This window comes from Vulpes lagopus, chromosome 2 (assembly GCF_018345385.1).
Source record: "Vulpes lagopus strain Blue_001 chromosome 2, ASM1834538v1, whole genome shotgun sequence".
Taxonomy (NCBI): Eukaryota; Metazoa; Chordata; class Mammalia; order Carnivora; family Canidae; genus Vulpes; species Vulpes lagopus.
Genome location: NC_054825.1, coordinates 174,678,500 through 174,694,043, shown reverse-complemented (window position 1 = coordinate 174,694,043; position 15,544 = coordinate 174,678,500). Strand labels below are relative to the sequence as shown.

General features: G+C 43.8%; 1 protein-coding gene across 5 annotated transcripts in view; it reads left to right on the top strand.

Annotated features, from left to right (window-relative positions):
- The first annotated feature begins 2,778 nt into the window (after positions 1-2,778).
- LSM14A (LSM14A mRNA processing body assembly factor) overlaps positions 2,779-15,544 on the top strand; it is a 55,134-nt gene continuing 42,368 nt past the window's right edge. For 3 of the 5 annotated variants that reach the window (XM_041742937.1, XM_041742934.1, XM_041742933.1), the window contains exon 1: positions 3,238-3,552. In XM_041742937.1, coding sequence (XP_041598871.1) covers positions 3,432-3,552 — 121 coding nt within the window. In that variant the 5' untranslated portion in view covers positions 3,238-3,431. Of the gene's footprint in view, positions 3,051-3,236; positions 3,553-15,544 lie in introns of those variants that run through there. The other 2 variants (XM_041742935.1, XM_041742936.1) reach the window with 2 other exon arrangements.

Sequence of the window (15,544 nt, the reverse complement as noted above, 5' to 3'; positions counted from 1 at the left end):
CCCTCAAGGCATTTGAAGCCCAGGTGAACTTGTTATACTGTGATTTATAATAAAAAAAATATATAATAAAAATAATATTTGGTTTTTATCCTGTTTCTGGAACAGAGGTCCTAAAACACTTAGAATTTCCGAAGTATTGATAGTGATAAAGGTATCTCGTTTTATGTTAATGAGGTAACTTTTAGGAAGCATCTAAGAGTGGAGGCGGGTTGCCATTGCAGTGGATCTGGTAATTACAGGGTTAGACCTCTCAGTTTCAACCTCCCACCTTCTACCCACCACTCCCAACCTCCAGGGAGGCAAGAGAGGTTGGAGATTGAATCAATTGCCAATGTCCAATGAGTTAATCAATCATGCCTGTGTAACGAATCTTCCATAATAACCCAAAGGATAGGGTTCTGAGAGTTTCCAGGTTGGTGAAAATGTGGAGATGCAGGGAAGGCAGCATGCCTAGAGAGGGCATGGAAGCACCACGCCCCTTTCCACACACCTTGCCCTATGCATCTCTTCCATCTGGTTGCTCCTAAGTTATATTCTTTTATAAAAAGCCAGAAATCTAGTAAGTAAAATGGCTCTCTGAGTTCTGTGAGCCACTCTAGCAAATGAACTAAACCCAAGAAAGGGGGTTATGGGAACCTCTAATTAATAGCCAGTCGGTCAAAAGTATGGTAACAACCTGGACTTGTGATTGGTTCTGAAGTCCAAGGGGGCTTGGAGATCACTGGAGCCCCCGAAGTATAGCCGGTTGGTCAAAAGCATAGGTGATAACCTGGGCTTGTTATTGGCATCTGGAGGGGAGGGCAGTCTTGTAGAACTGAGACCTCAACCTGTGGGATCTGATGCTATCTCTGGGTAAATAGTGTCGGAATTGAGTTGAATTGTAGGACACCCCAGCTGGTGCCCAAGAATTGCTTGTCTGTATGGGAATTCCACATTGGAATTTGGATCTTGTGGTTGAGGAGCAATATGGGATTTGGGTTTTTGGAAGGCATGATAATGAAACACGCTGCACGCAGTTCTCAACCATTTTCTAGCACACAAGATAGAGATTCATACATATAGTATAATATGGGCTATCACACTGATAAGGTGCAATTACACATGGTTCCTGGTGCCACAGGGTGCAAGAAACCAGGAGTTGCAAGGCATTAAGTAGGAGCAACAAGAGTGGTGATCCATGGGGTATAGCTAGAGGACTACTCTTGGTTTCAGTATAGCACACCCCATTGAGTCCTGGGGCCAGTGATGGGAATGAGGAGCGTGGATAAAGGGCAGGTTTACTTAGGGGTAGAAAGTATGAAAAATAATGCAGATTATTTTTGAACATATTGAGTTGGAAGTGCCTGTGAGACATGCCCCCAAGCAACTGCCTCTGGAAAGTACATAGTTTGTGTGACCTGGAAGTTGGGAGATCCTGAATGAGCATGTAAATTGGGGAATCATCAACTTTGAGATGGAAAAGGATGAGCTCAGGAAGCATGAGAAGCTAAGTTCCAGACCTGGGAAGGAAAAGAATGAGCATGAATAAAAGCTCAACTCCCTGGCAGGAAGCTGATACTGAAGAGGTTATTTCATAGCCTTCCTTTGAAGGCATTGTGCACCAGGGCTCAACACAACCTCTAGACTTCTTTCCTGCCTCCCCCTCTTGGTGTTGCCACGCTTCTCATCATTTGTTCACTCAGCTCACCAGACATCCTGTCTGCGCCCTGCCCTCATCTAACTGTTCATCCATACAACAATTTACTGAGAAGCCACCCTGTGCTAGGAGCTATACTAGGTGGGGACCACACAGTGATCAAAACATTCTTATCTCAAAATGTCTACATTCTAGCAAAGGAGACAGACACACGCAAATAATATCAGGGAGAGAGAAATGCTATGAAGAAAACATAAGCAAGCTAAGGGCATATGGTGGTGCAGGCAGGTGTCCTGTTTTAATCCCCAGTAAGGAAAGTCATCTCTGGAGGTCACATTTGAGATCTGGATGAAGAGCGAAAGTTCTGGGTGAAGAAAGGGTGGTTAGAACAGAATGGTGAGATGAGGTGACGAGGGGTTAAGTCATTTATGTTTTTGTTAAGCCTAAGTAAGGAGTCTGGCTTTCACTCTGACTAGGGATCACTGGGGAGAGGAGTACTGAGTAGAAGAAAGACATGATCTGACAGATTTTAGCAAGACCCCTCTGGCTGCTGTGTGGAGAGTTAACTACTGGGGGCAAGAACAGAGGTAGAAGGACCTTTTAGGAGGCGATTGCAATAACCCCGGGCAGGGAAGGGCAGGGGACGTGGGGTTTGTTGTAGAGAGGTAGGAGATGGAGATGGTGAGGTTTCTCCGTGGAGATGGAGATGGTGAGAAGTGATCAGATTCGGGTCATCCATTATCGATGGAGAGGGCAGGATTTGAAATCAGAACAGATGTCGGGGTGAGAGAGAGAAGTCCAGGATGACTCCAAGGATGAGCAGTTGGATAAATAGCACCAGTTTCCGCGGTGGTGAACCGAGTGGCCGAAGGTTAATTTCAGAGGGAAAACCCGGGAGCCTTGGTTTGGAGACACAAAGTTAATCAGATGCGGATTAAACGTGCAACTAGAGAGAATGAGGGGGTCTACGGCTGATCTGAGTCCAGAGTTCTCCGAATTGATCAAAGCAGCAGACAAATGCCTGGGATTGGTCTGTGTCGAGTGGCACTGAAAGCCACGAGCCCAGATGAGAGCATCCCGAGGTGTTGGACAGAGTCCCAGCTCCAGCAGCTGCGAAGGGGAGAAGGGGGAGGGGGAGGGGGGGACGGGCTGGGCGATGGGATGCTGTGATGGAGCCCATCAGGGGGAGCTTCCAGAGGGCCGCAGTAGCCTCGAACGGGAAAGGACCGGGTCCTAACGGGGCTCGCCAGGAGCTCGGGGGCGGAAGGGCCCCTTTCCAGGCTGAGGGATCCGCATTCGCCGACGCAGGACGCAGGACAAGATGCAACGGGTCTGCAAATGGCGGAGGCCGCGGGGGAGGCCGAGAGCGCCGCGCGCGCCCCCACCGCCGCCCACCGAGTCCCGGCGCCGCCAGGTACGCCGCCTCTCCCTCGGTCGCCGCCTCTCAGGCCGCGCGAGCACGGCGGCCGGGGACTCGACCCGGCGGCGCCGCCGCGGAGACCACCGGGGCCGCCCGCCGAGGCCCAGCCGCCCGCCGCCGGCCTGAGTCTCGCGAGAGCGCGGCCTCGCCTTGCCCAGCATGCCCCGCGCCGCCGCCGCTGCCGCCGCCGCCGCCGCCGCGCCGCGGCTTGAGGGCGGGAGGCTGGGGGAGGGTAGCGGAGCCGGCGCCGCCGCCATGTTGGGTCTGAGGCGGCTGCTGTAGGCGCCGACGGAGCGAGCGGGCTTGCGGAGCGGCGACAGCGGCGCGGGATCTGCCTCTCTGCGAGCGGCCCGGAGCGGCGGCGGCGGCGGCGCCATGAGCGGGGGCACCCCTTACATCGGCAGCAAGATCAGCCTTATCTCCAAGGCGGAGATCCGCTACGAGGGCATCCTCTACACCATCGACACCGAGAACTCCACCGTAGCCCTCGCCAAAGGTACGCCGGGCGGGCCTCGCGGGGGAGCGGCGCCCGGCTGTCGGCCCGCGGCCTCCTGGCTCCCCCCCGCCCCCCCGCCCCTCCGCCGTCCGCCGTCCTCGGGGAGGCCGCTCCCTTCCCTCCGTCCGGGCCCGGGCGTCGCGGGGCCCGGCCGCGGCCTCCCCCCCGCCCCCCCGCGCCCCGGGGGCTTCCTGCCTTCCACCCCGGGGACGTCCGCGCCTTCAATCCGGGACCCGGAGCACCGAGAGCGGGGCGGGCGGGGCGGCCCTCAAGTCGGAGCACGGGCCGGAGAACACGGAGAGACGTGTTCTTCCAACTCCGAAATTCGGGGGTTCTGGCGTCTCCCCACAAAACAAAGCCCCGAGGATTCAAAGAATTTTTCCGCCCAGCTCGAGTTTAGTTGCCGATTTGTTGATTCCGAGGCACCCATTTTCTCACGTTCTCAATTTCGATTTGTTGGCGGCGTCCCTCAGGTGAAGTAAGTGTGTGTGGGGGGGGGAGCGATGTGCCAAAACTTTGGGTCTCGCCCCGCGACGCCGACGGTCTCGGGGCCCTCGGGCACATCGCGTCCCACTGGTCCCCCTTACGTGGTGTTTACCTGCTAAACCGGAATCTTCCTCAAAGGCCGTTGTGCAACCGCGTCTTTAAAAAAAAAAAAAAATGCTCGCGGGTCTCGTGTGCACCACGGTGCGCCCGGGGTACCCGGTGCGGAGGCGGGTTCGAGCTTGACCCAGGTTGCACCCTCGTCCCGAAGGCTGCGCCGCGCGGGCCCTGCCGGCGGGTCCCGGGGACGGCGGCGGGTTCGGGGCGTGGAGGACCGAAGGGCCCTGCCCCTAGGATCTCACTAAGCGTCGCCCCGTCTGAGTGGGGTTTTGTTTCCGTTCACAAGTGGTGGGGCCTTGGCTCCGCCGGAAAACCGGCAAGAACGTAAACTTGAGCTCCCGCTTCCTCAGGTCTCACGAGTTTGGGATGACTTAGGCGAGGGTAGCAAGGTGATAACCAAGGTAGCCTTTCCAGGTACATCTGGTAGAGTGACGAACGAGTAAGACCGTGGTAGAGACAAGAGGCCCAGGGCCAGGAAGGAATTTTCTAAGTCTGCAAAAAAAGAAGACAAATTTATAACCGAGCGGGAAGAGTTATTTCACAGCATCACACGAGTACTTAGTGACATTTGGGGGGTCCTTTTTAATAACACTTGTGTTGGGACATTGTATACCTGAGTTACGGAGTCTTAATTTTTTTTTTTTAATCTTAAGTTTCTTTTCCACTGCCCCATAGATATTTAGCTGTATAGTGTCTTAGTTTTTATGGCTTTATGTTATGGCTTTATGAAGTTATCAAGAAGGCTTTCTTTTTTTTTTTTTAAGATTTTATTTATTTTCTCATGAGAGACACACACAGAGAGAGGCAGAGACACAGGCAGAGGGAGAAGCAGGCTCCACGCAGGGAGGCCGACGTGGGACTCGATCCCGGGACTCCAGGGTCACGCCCTGGGCTGTAGGCAGGCACTGAACCGAGGCACCCGCCCGGATTGCCCTCAAGAAGGCTTTTTTAAAGTTCTCAGTGAGGCTCACATACAGTATTTCTAAGCTAATCTGAATTTTAAGGTGTCTTGCCAGTTGAATGACTTACCATTGAGTTGGTCATTACTCCTCATAATGACAAAAATTAATACATTCTTAAGGTTTCTTATGTATTGACTTTAGTCCTTTTTTTTTTTTTTTTTAAGATTTTGTTTATTTATTCATGACAGACAGAGAGAGGCAGAGACACAGGCAGAGGGAGAAGCAGGCTCCGCACAGGGAGTCGGACGCAGAACTGGATCCCAGGACTCCAGGAATGGCCTGGGCGGAAGGCAGGCACTAAACCGCTGAGCCACCCAGGCGTCCCCAACTTTAGTCTTTTAAAAATCTTTGAATTCTTATATTCTTTTATACATTTTATACATTACACATTTTATTTTTTTTCAGCTTCTAGAGTCAGTAAACTACAATTTTATTAGTCTGTAGTGGTTGAATTCATAAACCAGTTTGTTCTTGTATCATGTCTTGATAAATACAAGCACAGGAGTGAAAAGTTTTTTAATCATTGAATTTATATCTGTGCTTATGGCTTTGATAGTTAATCCCACAGACATAATATATGCTTTTTTTTTAAGCAGCAGGAGTTATTTAATATTTAATAGAGATTTAGGAATTTAATTGTTTGCAAAAATGGTAGTTATTAAATTTTGGTACCTTACTCTACTTAGCATCTGATCTAAAACTCCTGTATGGCTATCTAGTCAACACTGGACATTTCAAATTTCAGAGTTAGAAGTGGGGTGTTTGGTTTTCAAATTTTAAAATTTACATGACTTGTGAAGTAATTGGATATCTGATATTTCACGTTTTTCAAGATTTGGTTGAAGAATGGCAGTCTAACAGATTAAAGCCAAAAGTTTGTTTATGGAGTTTAGAATACCATATGTATATGCATTTAGAGATCTCTGTTATCTTTGTAAACTATCAATTGAGTTAATCTCAAGTGACATTCTTAGAATTCTCTTCTGGATGTTAATTTTTTCCCCTCTGGGAAGAGTTCTTTCCCTTTTATTGTGAAGTAACCACACATGTTGAAAAGATACATAGATAAAAATGAAATATTTTTAAACTAAGATGCTGTAACTACCACCCAGGGCAAGACAGACACATTGCCAACATCCCAGAATCCTCCCACCTCCTGCATCTTCCCATCACCTCTACTACTCTCTTAAGCTAAATTTAAACATTATTCTAACATTCATAGTTTTATCACTTTAAGTTTACATCCCTAAAGGAGTTTACCTTTGTCCTTTTCTGAACTTTATATAAATGGAATCATCTTGTATATATTTGATTTTAGTTTGTTGTGGCATAGTATTTCACCTATGATGTGTATTCATTCTTGAATATAACAAGTTTATTCTGTATTTTTTTAATATACTACAGTTTAGTGTTTAAATTGTTTAGTTTTTGCTATTATGAACAATTGTGTTTAAGTGCACTGATGCCCGTCTGTAGTTTTCTTGAGGATATATACTTGAATTGCAGGATCGTTTGGAATGTGTGTCTTTATCTTTATTAGGTAATGCTAAGCAGTTTTCCAGAGTTGTTGCTTACTAGTTTCTATTTCAGTCATTAGTATATGAGAGTTCTAGTTCCATATCCTTTACCGGCAATAATACTGAGTACCAGGTATTTTAATTCTGTCGGGTCTGGTGGGTGTGATTGTACTTGACTTTAATCTTCCTGATTACTGATGAGGTGGACAATTTTTTTTTTTTTAAAGATTTTATTCATTTATTCATGAGAGACAGAGAGAGAGAAAGAGACACAGGCAGAGAGAGAAGCAGGCTCCATGCAGGGAGCCTGATGAGGGACTTGATCCCGGGACTCCAGGAACACGCTCTGGGCTGAAGGCAGGAGCTAAACTGCTGAGCCACCCAGGGATCCCCCTGGACACTTTTTCATATCCTAGTCATTTGGATTTCATCTTTCGTGAAGCACCTTTGAAATCTTTTGCCCATTTTACTACTGAAATGCAGATCTTTTTCTAGAGTTCACCATTCTGGGTATGAGTACTTTGCTGAGTATATCTGTTGCAAGTATCTTTTCCCACTTGATGGCTTCTTTTGGTGAATAGAAGTTCATTTTAATGTAGATATGTTTATCACTCTAATTTATGGCTAGTGTTTTTCTTCTTTTAAAGAATTTTTCCCTACCCCAAGGTCATGAAGATATTTTGATAACTTTTTCAAAACTTTTTTGTTTTGCTTTTTCACTAAATTTAGTAAGGGATTCACTTGGTTTATATGATCTAGATTAAAATTTACATTTGGTGTTACTTATTTAAATTCATGTGGAACTATACAATGCTCTTAAAATTTTGGATTAGTTACATTTGATGTTGTATATAGTTAGGGTAACCATATGGCCTGGTTTGCGCTGGTGGAAGGTCCTTGTTTGTTCCTGTTGTTCTGGCATAATTATTAAAACATCCCTTTTCTCTCTTGAAAATGTTCCAGTTAGGCTAATATATTTAATGGTCACACTAAATATAATCAAAAGCCCAATCCTAGAGGTAGTAACTAACTGCATGATGTTCTTTATTTTCTCTAGAGGTTTCACAGACTAGCTCAAGTTCTGTAAAGGTGAAATTGAAGTAAATTTGATGGGCTTTGATACACAGGATCTTCTAAATGAATGTCAAGCAGTTTTAAAGGCAACTAGAAAGACTGGTGTCTGTCTTTTAAGCATGTTAATAGATCATTTGGTCTGTAGTTTGTCTCTTGGAGCTTTGTCACAACTCTGAGTTATTTTCTTCCTAACGCTGATTATGACCAGCATGTAATCTTCTTTGCTTATTTGCATGTGTTTATTGTCACCTTCCCTCCCCCCCATAGAGTCTGAGCTCCTGGAAGAATGAATGTTTATTTAATAAATAGGTGGACATGATTTAACATTTTAGTTTATTAATCTTGTAGAAATCTCTTGAGGGTAGGAATCTCCAAATAATACTTTCCATATTCACAATCGTATATCTCTTTAATATTGAAATGCTTAAAGGCCCCTGGGTGGCTCAATCGGTTAAGCATCTGCATTCTGCTCAGGTCATCATCTCAGGGTCCTGGGATTGAGCCCCTACATCAAGCTTCCTGCTCAGCAGGGAGTCTGCTGCTCCCTCTTTCTCTGTCCCTCTCTTCTCCTGCTTTCTCTCTCTCTCAAATAAATCTTTAAAAACACTGAAATGCCTAAGACATGTTGCCTCCCCCCTTCCCCGCCCCCAATAGTGAGAGATTTTAGGAATACAAGAGGATAAAATCTTATGACAAAATTGGCATTGTTAGGGAGATGGGGTTTTTTTTTTACCTTATGACTCAAGCTCAATTATAATTTTCTTTTAAAATTTAAGGGAAGAAGTAGTTCAAGATTTTTGAGGGAATGGCAAAGCAGTGGCATGCATGAATAGTTTGTAGAATAGTTCCACTTACTGTATATTTACACCTGTGTCTGTGAATATGATGCCTGAGCACATACTAGATCCTGGATACCAAGATTGCCCACACTATTTTTACATTATTTTTTAGACTATTTAAATAAAATGGGCTAAATTGAGTGAAATTCTTATTTAATATATATTTTAAGTTAGCTATACCTGGATAGTACACCACAAAACTGAAAACCAGGTTGCCACTACATTAGGAAAAGAGACTTCGTGAAGAATGATTAATAAGTCAGCTACTTTTAAAACAATTTGTCCTTAAAATCAAGGCGTTGGTAGAGGAATATAAAGTCTGGTAATGGATTTATTTACTTAAATCATCTGCTAAGTCCTGCCCATCGGTATACCTTAGCCACTTCTTGATTGTTAATTAGCCATATACTCAGTGAGTAGGAGAGCTTTGTAGGATGGATGAAATATCTGTGAAGTGTTTTATTGATTTCTTGTGTTCTCACGAGTTGGGGACCTAAATCTAGCAATTCACAAAATCACTACCTAGAATGTCAAAGATCCAGTAACACTTTAAGCTGCAGTTTCTATTGGTTGCCCTATTTAGTGAGGTTGCCAGAACTTGGAGCCTTGGATACAGTTCATTGTTGCTATACAGTCCACAGAAATATTTAGTAATTTGGGGAGTCTGAAGTGAGTGCCAAAAACTAACTGCATTTTCCAGTGCAGTAAGATAAGCTGTGGCTTTCTGAATCGGAAGGAGAAAAAACAGCATAAAACCTGAAGAAAATAATAGTAGAAGGAAGGAAATAGGAAGAGCAAAGAAATCTTATCTGTGCTTGACATATAGCAATAGCAAGAGTTTTATAGTATTTAACCCAGTGCCAAAGTAATAGCGGTAACTGCAGATGGCTTAACTTGAGTTTATTAGTCCATGGTAGAAGATGCCCTCTACAGAACGTTTTACCAAAAAAAAAAAAAAAAAAAAAAAAAGAACATTTTACCTTTTATTTTTTCTATGATGCTTTAAATTCTTAAGAAGAATTCTTCTTCAGAGAGACACATAGCATGCGGGGGAGGGGGGAGGGAGAAGGGTAGAGAGAGAATCTTAAACTGGCTCTATATCCCTAGAGCTGGATCACAGGGCTCAATCTCACAACCCTGTGATCATGACCTGAGTGGAAATCAAGAGTCCCAACGGTTAACCCATTTTGAGCCATCTGGGCACTCCTAAAGTAATACTTTAAATTAGCTGTATTGAAAACTAAATATCATTGAAATAAGTTTTTTAATGGATAAAGTGTATTAGTTTGTAAAATACTTTATTCAAAAAGATTTTATTCTAATTTTTTTTTTTTTAAGATGGATTTCTTTATCTGGGGTGGGGGGCAAGATGAGAATTAGGATCTCAAGCAAACTCCCTGCGGGGTTTGATCTCACAACCCTAAGATTATGACCTGAGCCGAAATCAAGAGTCACTACACTTGACTGACTGAGCCACCCGGCACCCCTCTTATTCTAGTTTTGTGGGATGTTTATTTCTCAAAGAAAATGTGACCCAAAAGGCTAGTTGGAATGCTTAGTAGCTCTTTGACCTTGGACAAGTTATTTAACCATAGCTTTAACTACTTCTTTTATTTTTTTTAATATTTTATTTTATTTTATTTATTCATGATGGGGGGAGAGGGAGAGAGATAGAGAGAGAGAGGCAGAAGAACTACTACTTTTAAATATAGACGATAGTGCCCATCTTTCAGTCATTCTGAGAATTAAATGAGGTAATAACAAAAGTAATTAGTTTACTGTAGGTGCTTAATAGAGAGTAACTATCTTGTTGCTATTTTTTAGCCACCATCTCCATCTCTGTCTCTCTAGCACCCAAACTCCATAAATTATTCAGACCTATAGTCTGTTGATCTTACTACCTTTCACTCACTGCCCCACATCCCCCTCATGACTTTACTTCCCTCTTTATCCTGTTTAAATTCCATGAGTAGTTACAATCAGTACTGAGCATAAACTCACCCACCCCCGTCCCTCTCCTGCTTTCTTTCACCAGCTTAGAGAAACCACAGTCCTGTTTATACCAACACAGACGTGCTGACCAGTTTCACCTTAAATTTACATTCACTAACCTCATTAGTCATAGTTATTTCCCTGCAGTCATACTGTACTTCCACGGTCTACTCATTCCAATGTCCTGCATGACTCTTCCATTCTCTCCGTTTTCCTCAGACCTCCAACGCCTCTTGCCCATCTTCACTTTTAACCTGTGAACCTGTTTCCTATTTAATTGAGGAAAGCATAGCAAACAGAAGAGAATTTTGATTAACTCATCTCACATGGACCCAATTTCTCACATGTGTGCTCCACACCTCTACTTTTTCACTGGTCAGTGTAGAGAAAGTGTTCTTTCTTCTCTGTCAGGCCACCCTTCCCCTTTGGAATAGATTTCATCCCCTCTTGATTTGAAGTAGCTGCTTTAGCAGTTCTCTACATCTGTGAATTGAGTTTTTCTTCTCGCCCAGGTCTTTCCTATCTACATAGAGCTATGATGCTATTTCACCCATCTTAAAAACAGCAACAAGAAAATACCACTACTCTTTGTGTGTGTTTGTGGGGGGACACTACTACTTTTATTTAATTTTATATTTTTAAAGATTTTATTTATTCATGAGAGACAGAGAGGGAAAGACATAGGCAGAGGGAGAAGCAGACTCCCTCCAGGGACCCTCATGTGGGACTGGATCCCAGGACCAGGATCACGACCAGAGCCAAAGGCAGGCGCTCAACCGCTGAGCCACCCAGGTACCACCCAACAGTACTACCTTTAACTGTTTCCTCTTTCTGTCACCCCATTTCTATCCTTCCCTATACACCAAAACTCCTTGAAGGAATTGTCCATACCACTTACATTACTTTTTGAACTCAGTTTATTTAGGTTTTTATTTTTATTTTTTATTTATTTAGGTTTTTTTTTTTTTTTAATTTCTATTTATTTATGATAGTCACAGAGAGAGAGAGAGAGAGAGAGGCAGAGACACAGGCAGAGGGAGAAGCAGGCTCCATGCACCGGGAGCCTGACGTGGGATTCGATCCCGGGTCTCCAGGATCGCGCCCTGGGCCAAAGGCAGGCGCCAAACCGCTGCGCCACCCAGGGATCCCTATTTAGGTTTTTATTTGCACAGATGGCAAACTAAACAGGATGACCAGAGACTTCTGTGATGCTAAAGCCAATGGTTGGTTCTTATCCTCAGTCGGCTTGACCAGTCACCAATATATGGCACAGTTGGGCTGTTCTCCTTAAAATACTTCCTTCACTTGACTCTATCCTGGTTTCCCCCCCTTTACTTAGCTGGTTACATCTCAGTCTCTCTTGTTGATTCTTCAACTCTTAAACCTCCAAATATTGGCAAGCTCTAGGGTTTCATTCTGTGTGTCTTCACTTTTTTTTTTTTTTTTTTAAAGATATTTATTCATGAGAGACAGAGAGAGAAAGAGAGAGAGACAGGCAGAGGGAGAAGCAGACTCTATGCAGGGAGCCCAATATGGGACTCGATCCCGGAACCGCAAGATCATGCCCTGCGCTGAAGGAAGATACTCAAGGCTGAGCCACCAGGCATCCCATCACTCTGTCTTTTAAAAATTTACTTTGCTTTACCACCTGCACTTTTCTCTTGATAACTGTCATGCAGTTCCTGGCTTTGAATACTCTCCGTACATTACTGATTCCTATCTCCAACTTCAACCTCCTCTTTGAACTCCTGGCTTATAAACCCACCTTGTATGCCTCCTTACACCACCACCTGCAGAGATGTTTAGTAGGTGTCTCACATACCTGTTTATCCATCTAACTGAATGACAGTTCATCCTTCTAGTTGGTAAGACCAAAAACCTTTGAGTCATGCTTAATTCTTCTGTTCTTCTTACACCTCATGGATTTCTGATCCTATCACCTCTGTTTTAAAAATATATCCAAAATTTGACCACCTACTGGCCTGCTGCTCTCCTCTGATTTACTGTCTCTTTCCAGACTTTTCAGAGACTCAGGCCCTCATATTTCAGTGTTGGCCTCTTACTTGATTCTTTTCACCTCCCAGTTGTGTTTGAGCGCTTCTTTACCATTAAAAAAAAAAACAATAGGGATGCCTAGGTGGCTTAGTTGGTTAAGTGTCTGCTCATGGCTCTGGTCCTGATCCCAGGGTCCTCCAGTTGAGGCCCGCTTCAAGCTCTATGCTCACTGGGAAGCCTGCTTCTCCCTCTCCCTCTGCCTGCTGCTCCCCATCCTCTCTCTCACAAATAAATAAATAAAATTTTTAAAATAAAAAAAAAGGGATCCCTGGGTGGCGCAGCGGTTTGGCGCCTGCCTTTGGCCCAGGACGCGATCCTGGAGACCCTGGATCGAATCCCACGTCGGGCTCCCGGTGCATGGAGCCTGCTTCTCCCTCTGCCTGTGTCTCTGCCTCTCTCTCTCTCTCTCTCTCTCTCTCTCTCTCTGTGACTATCATAAATTTAAAAAAAAAATTAAAATTAAAAAAATAATAAATCTTTTTTTTTTTTTTTTTTTTTTTTAATTGAGAGAGAGAGAGTGAGCAAGCGAGCCTGTGGCAGGCAGGGCTCTGGGGCCAGAGGGAGAGAATCCTTAAGCAGACTCCCTGCTGAGCAGAGAGCCTAGCACAGGGCTCAGTCCTACCACCGGTGAGATCATGACCTGAGCTGAAGCCAAGAGTCAGAAGTTTAACCAACTGAGCCATCCAGGTGCCACCAGAATCTTTTTCTTTTCTTTCTTTCTTTCTTTCTTTCTTTCTTTCTTTCTTTCTTTCTTTCTTTCTTTCTTTCTTTCTTTTTTTTTTTAAGATTTTATTTATTCATGAGAGAGGCAGAGAGAAAGAGAAGCAGGCTCCCTGCGGGGAGCCTGATGTAGGACTCAATACCAGGACCTCGGGAACAAGACCTGAGCTGAAGAAGGCAGATGCTCAACCACTGAGCCACCCAGCGGCCTCCAGAATCTTTTTCTATAGAACTTTGAGGATATTGGTTTGTTGTATTCAAACATTCTGGTGTTACTGATGCCAGTCTGGTTCTCTGTTACTTTTCTCTTTGGAAGCTTTATTCTTGGAGTTCAGAAATGTTACTACACTGATGCCAGAGTGGTTCTCTGTGGACCTTATGAATCTGAAGACTCAAAGTCTATTTAACCTAGTACATTCTCTTAGATAAGCTTCTGTCTTGTTTCTGTTCCCCACCCATGTATTGTTTTAAATTCCTTTTGGATGCAATGTTTTGTGTGTTTATATATAATTTTTTTACTGTTATATTTTCATCTCTGTCTCTTGGTTTTGTTGTTTGGGAGATTAAAATATAAAGCCAACTACAAGAAAGAATGTACAACTGAAAGCAGCTTAAAGAGTAAAGATTAAATTTAGACTGCAGATTAGACAAGCTTTTACTTTTACTTCCTGTTGATAAATCCTACTAAAACTGTGTGTGAGGGACTTTGTTGTTGTTTTAGGCATAAAACCATAAAGGACAAGGTAGATTTGGAAAGGAGACAGGCAACAAAATATTGGAGTTTGGAAAGCATATGGATGAATTTAAATGACTTAGAAGAATTGAAAAAGCTGCAACCTAAGTAGACAATAGATTAAGCCAAGAACTAACCTGATGCACCCAGACTCCTAAAAGACTCAGTAATTGACATCACCAGGTGCAATGGAAACTAGAAGACTATGAAGTAATTAGGACTGAATATGGAGCTAAAAACTGGAAGATTAACCCAAAATTTGTTTCATCAGTAGTCAGGTTTCCAAAGCCCCTTTTGCATTTCACACAACTAGATAGCTACTCTTAACTTACACTGGTACTCTTTGGAGAGGGTAAGACGGAGGTTCTGGAAAAATGTAGGCACCATTAAGAACAGAGGTACTTACTACACTAAAAACAGCTTGGAGCAAATGGAGCATAGAATAAGCTTGCATCTACCTAGTGCATATTATTTTATAATCTCTTCATTCAGGAGAATTACTGAGAACCTGTTGTGACTACTTGCTAGACAGGATGCTAGGTGCTAGGAAACAAAAGAGCATTAGAGACAAGATTCTTGAGAACACAGCATCTAAGGTGCAGCCTGACGGGTAATCACAGTTAGCTATATGAAGAAGTTATCTAGGAGGAAATGTCTGGTCCCAGGCCATGGGGAGTTTGCAGTCTATCAGGGAACAACTAGAGTCCAAAGCTTTTTGGCCTGACCCATAATATCTTGCAGCTCACTTAAGTTGGAAACACACTAGCTATCATTCAGGTTCACAGGTCAGTCAAGTTCCTTCAGGTTTAGGGCCTTTTCACAAGGTGTCTTTGACTTGGAATTCTTTTCCCCTACTCCTTATATGGCTATGGCTGAAGAAATGAACAATACAACAGATTAAGTAGTCACAGTGGAAAGAAAAGAACTGAGCTCTGGAAGGCTTAAGTGACATTGGAAATGTGTCAAATAACAGGCTCAGGCACTCCCCCTCCCCTTTTATTTTGCTTCCACTGCTAAATTTATCTTAATATATTCAGTCTGTCATCTGAATGACAGGCTAACAAGTCTGAATTTTCTTGGTGGATTTAGGGAGCCAGTGAAAGTTTTTTAGCCAGTAAAGTAACATGTCAGAGTCCAGTTTTAGGAACTTTATCCTAAAATTGATTGGGGGTGAGGGGAGAGGCTGACAGTATGGCCAGTTGGAAAATTTAAGAGTTTGAGAAAGAGGAAATATATGCCTAAACCAGTTAAAATAGAGAGGAAGGAACAGACACATGAGAAATTAGGAGAGGCCTAATTAGGTTGGCCTTACAAAAGTTGACTGGGCAAAGAACAGGGAAGAATTGAGGTATGGTGTGTATATAGTGGTTCCTATCAACTAAAATTGGGAATGGATTAGGAGGGAATTAGGTTTATTCTAGATTTTACTTGAGCATCATCACCCCTGCAAAGCCTTCCCTGATTCCCATAAGTCAGGAAATGTTAGATGTACCTCTG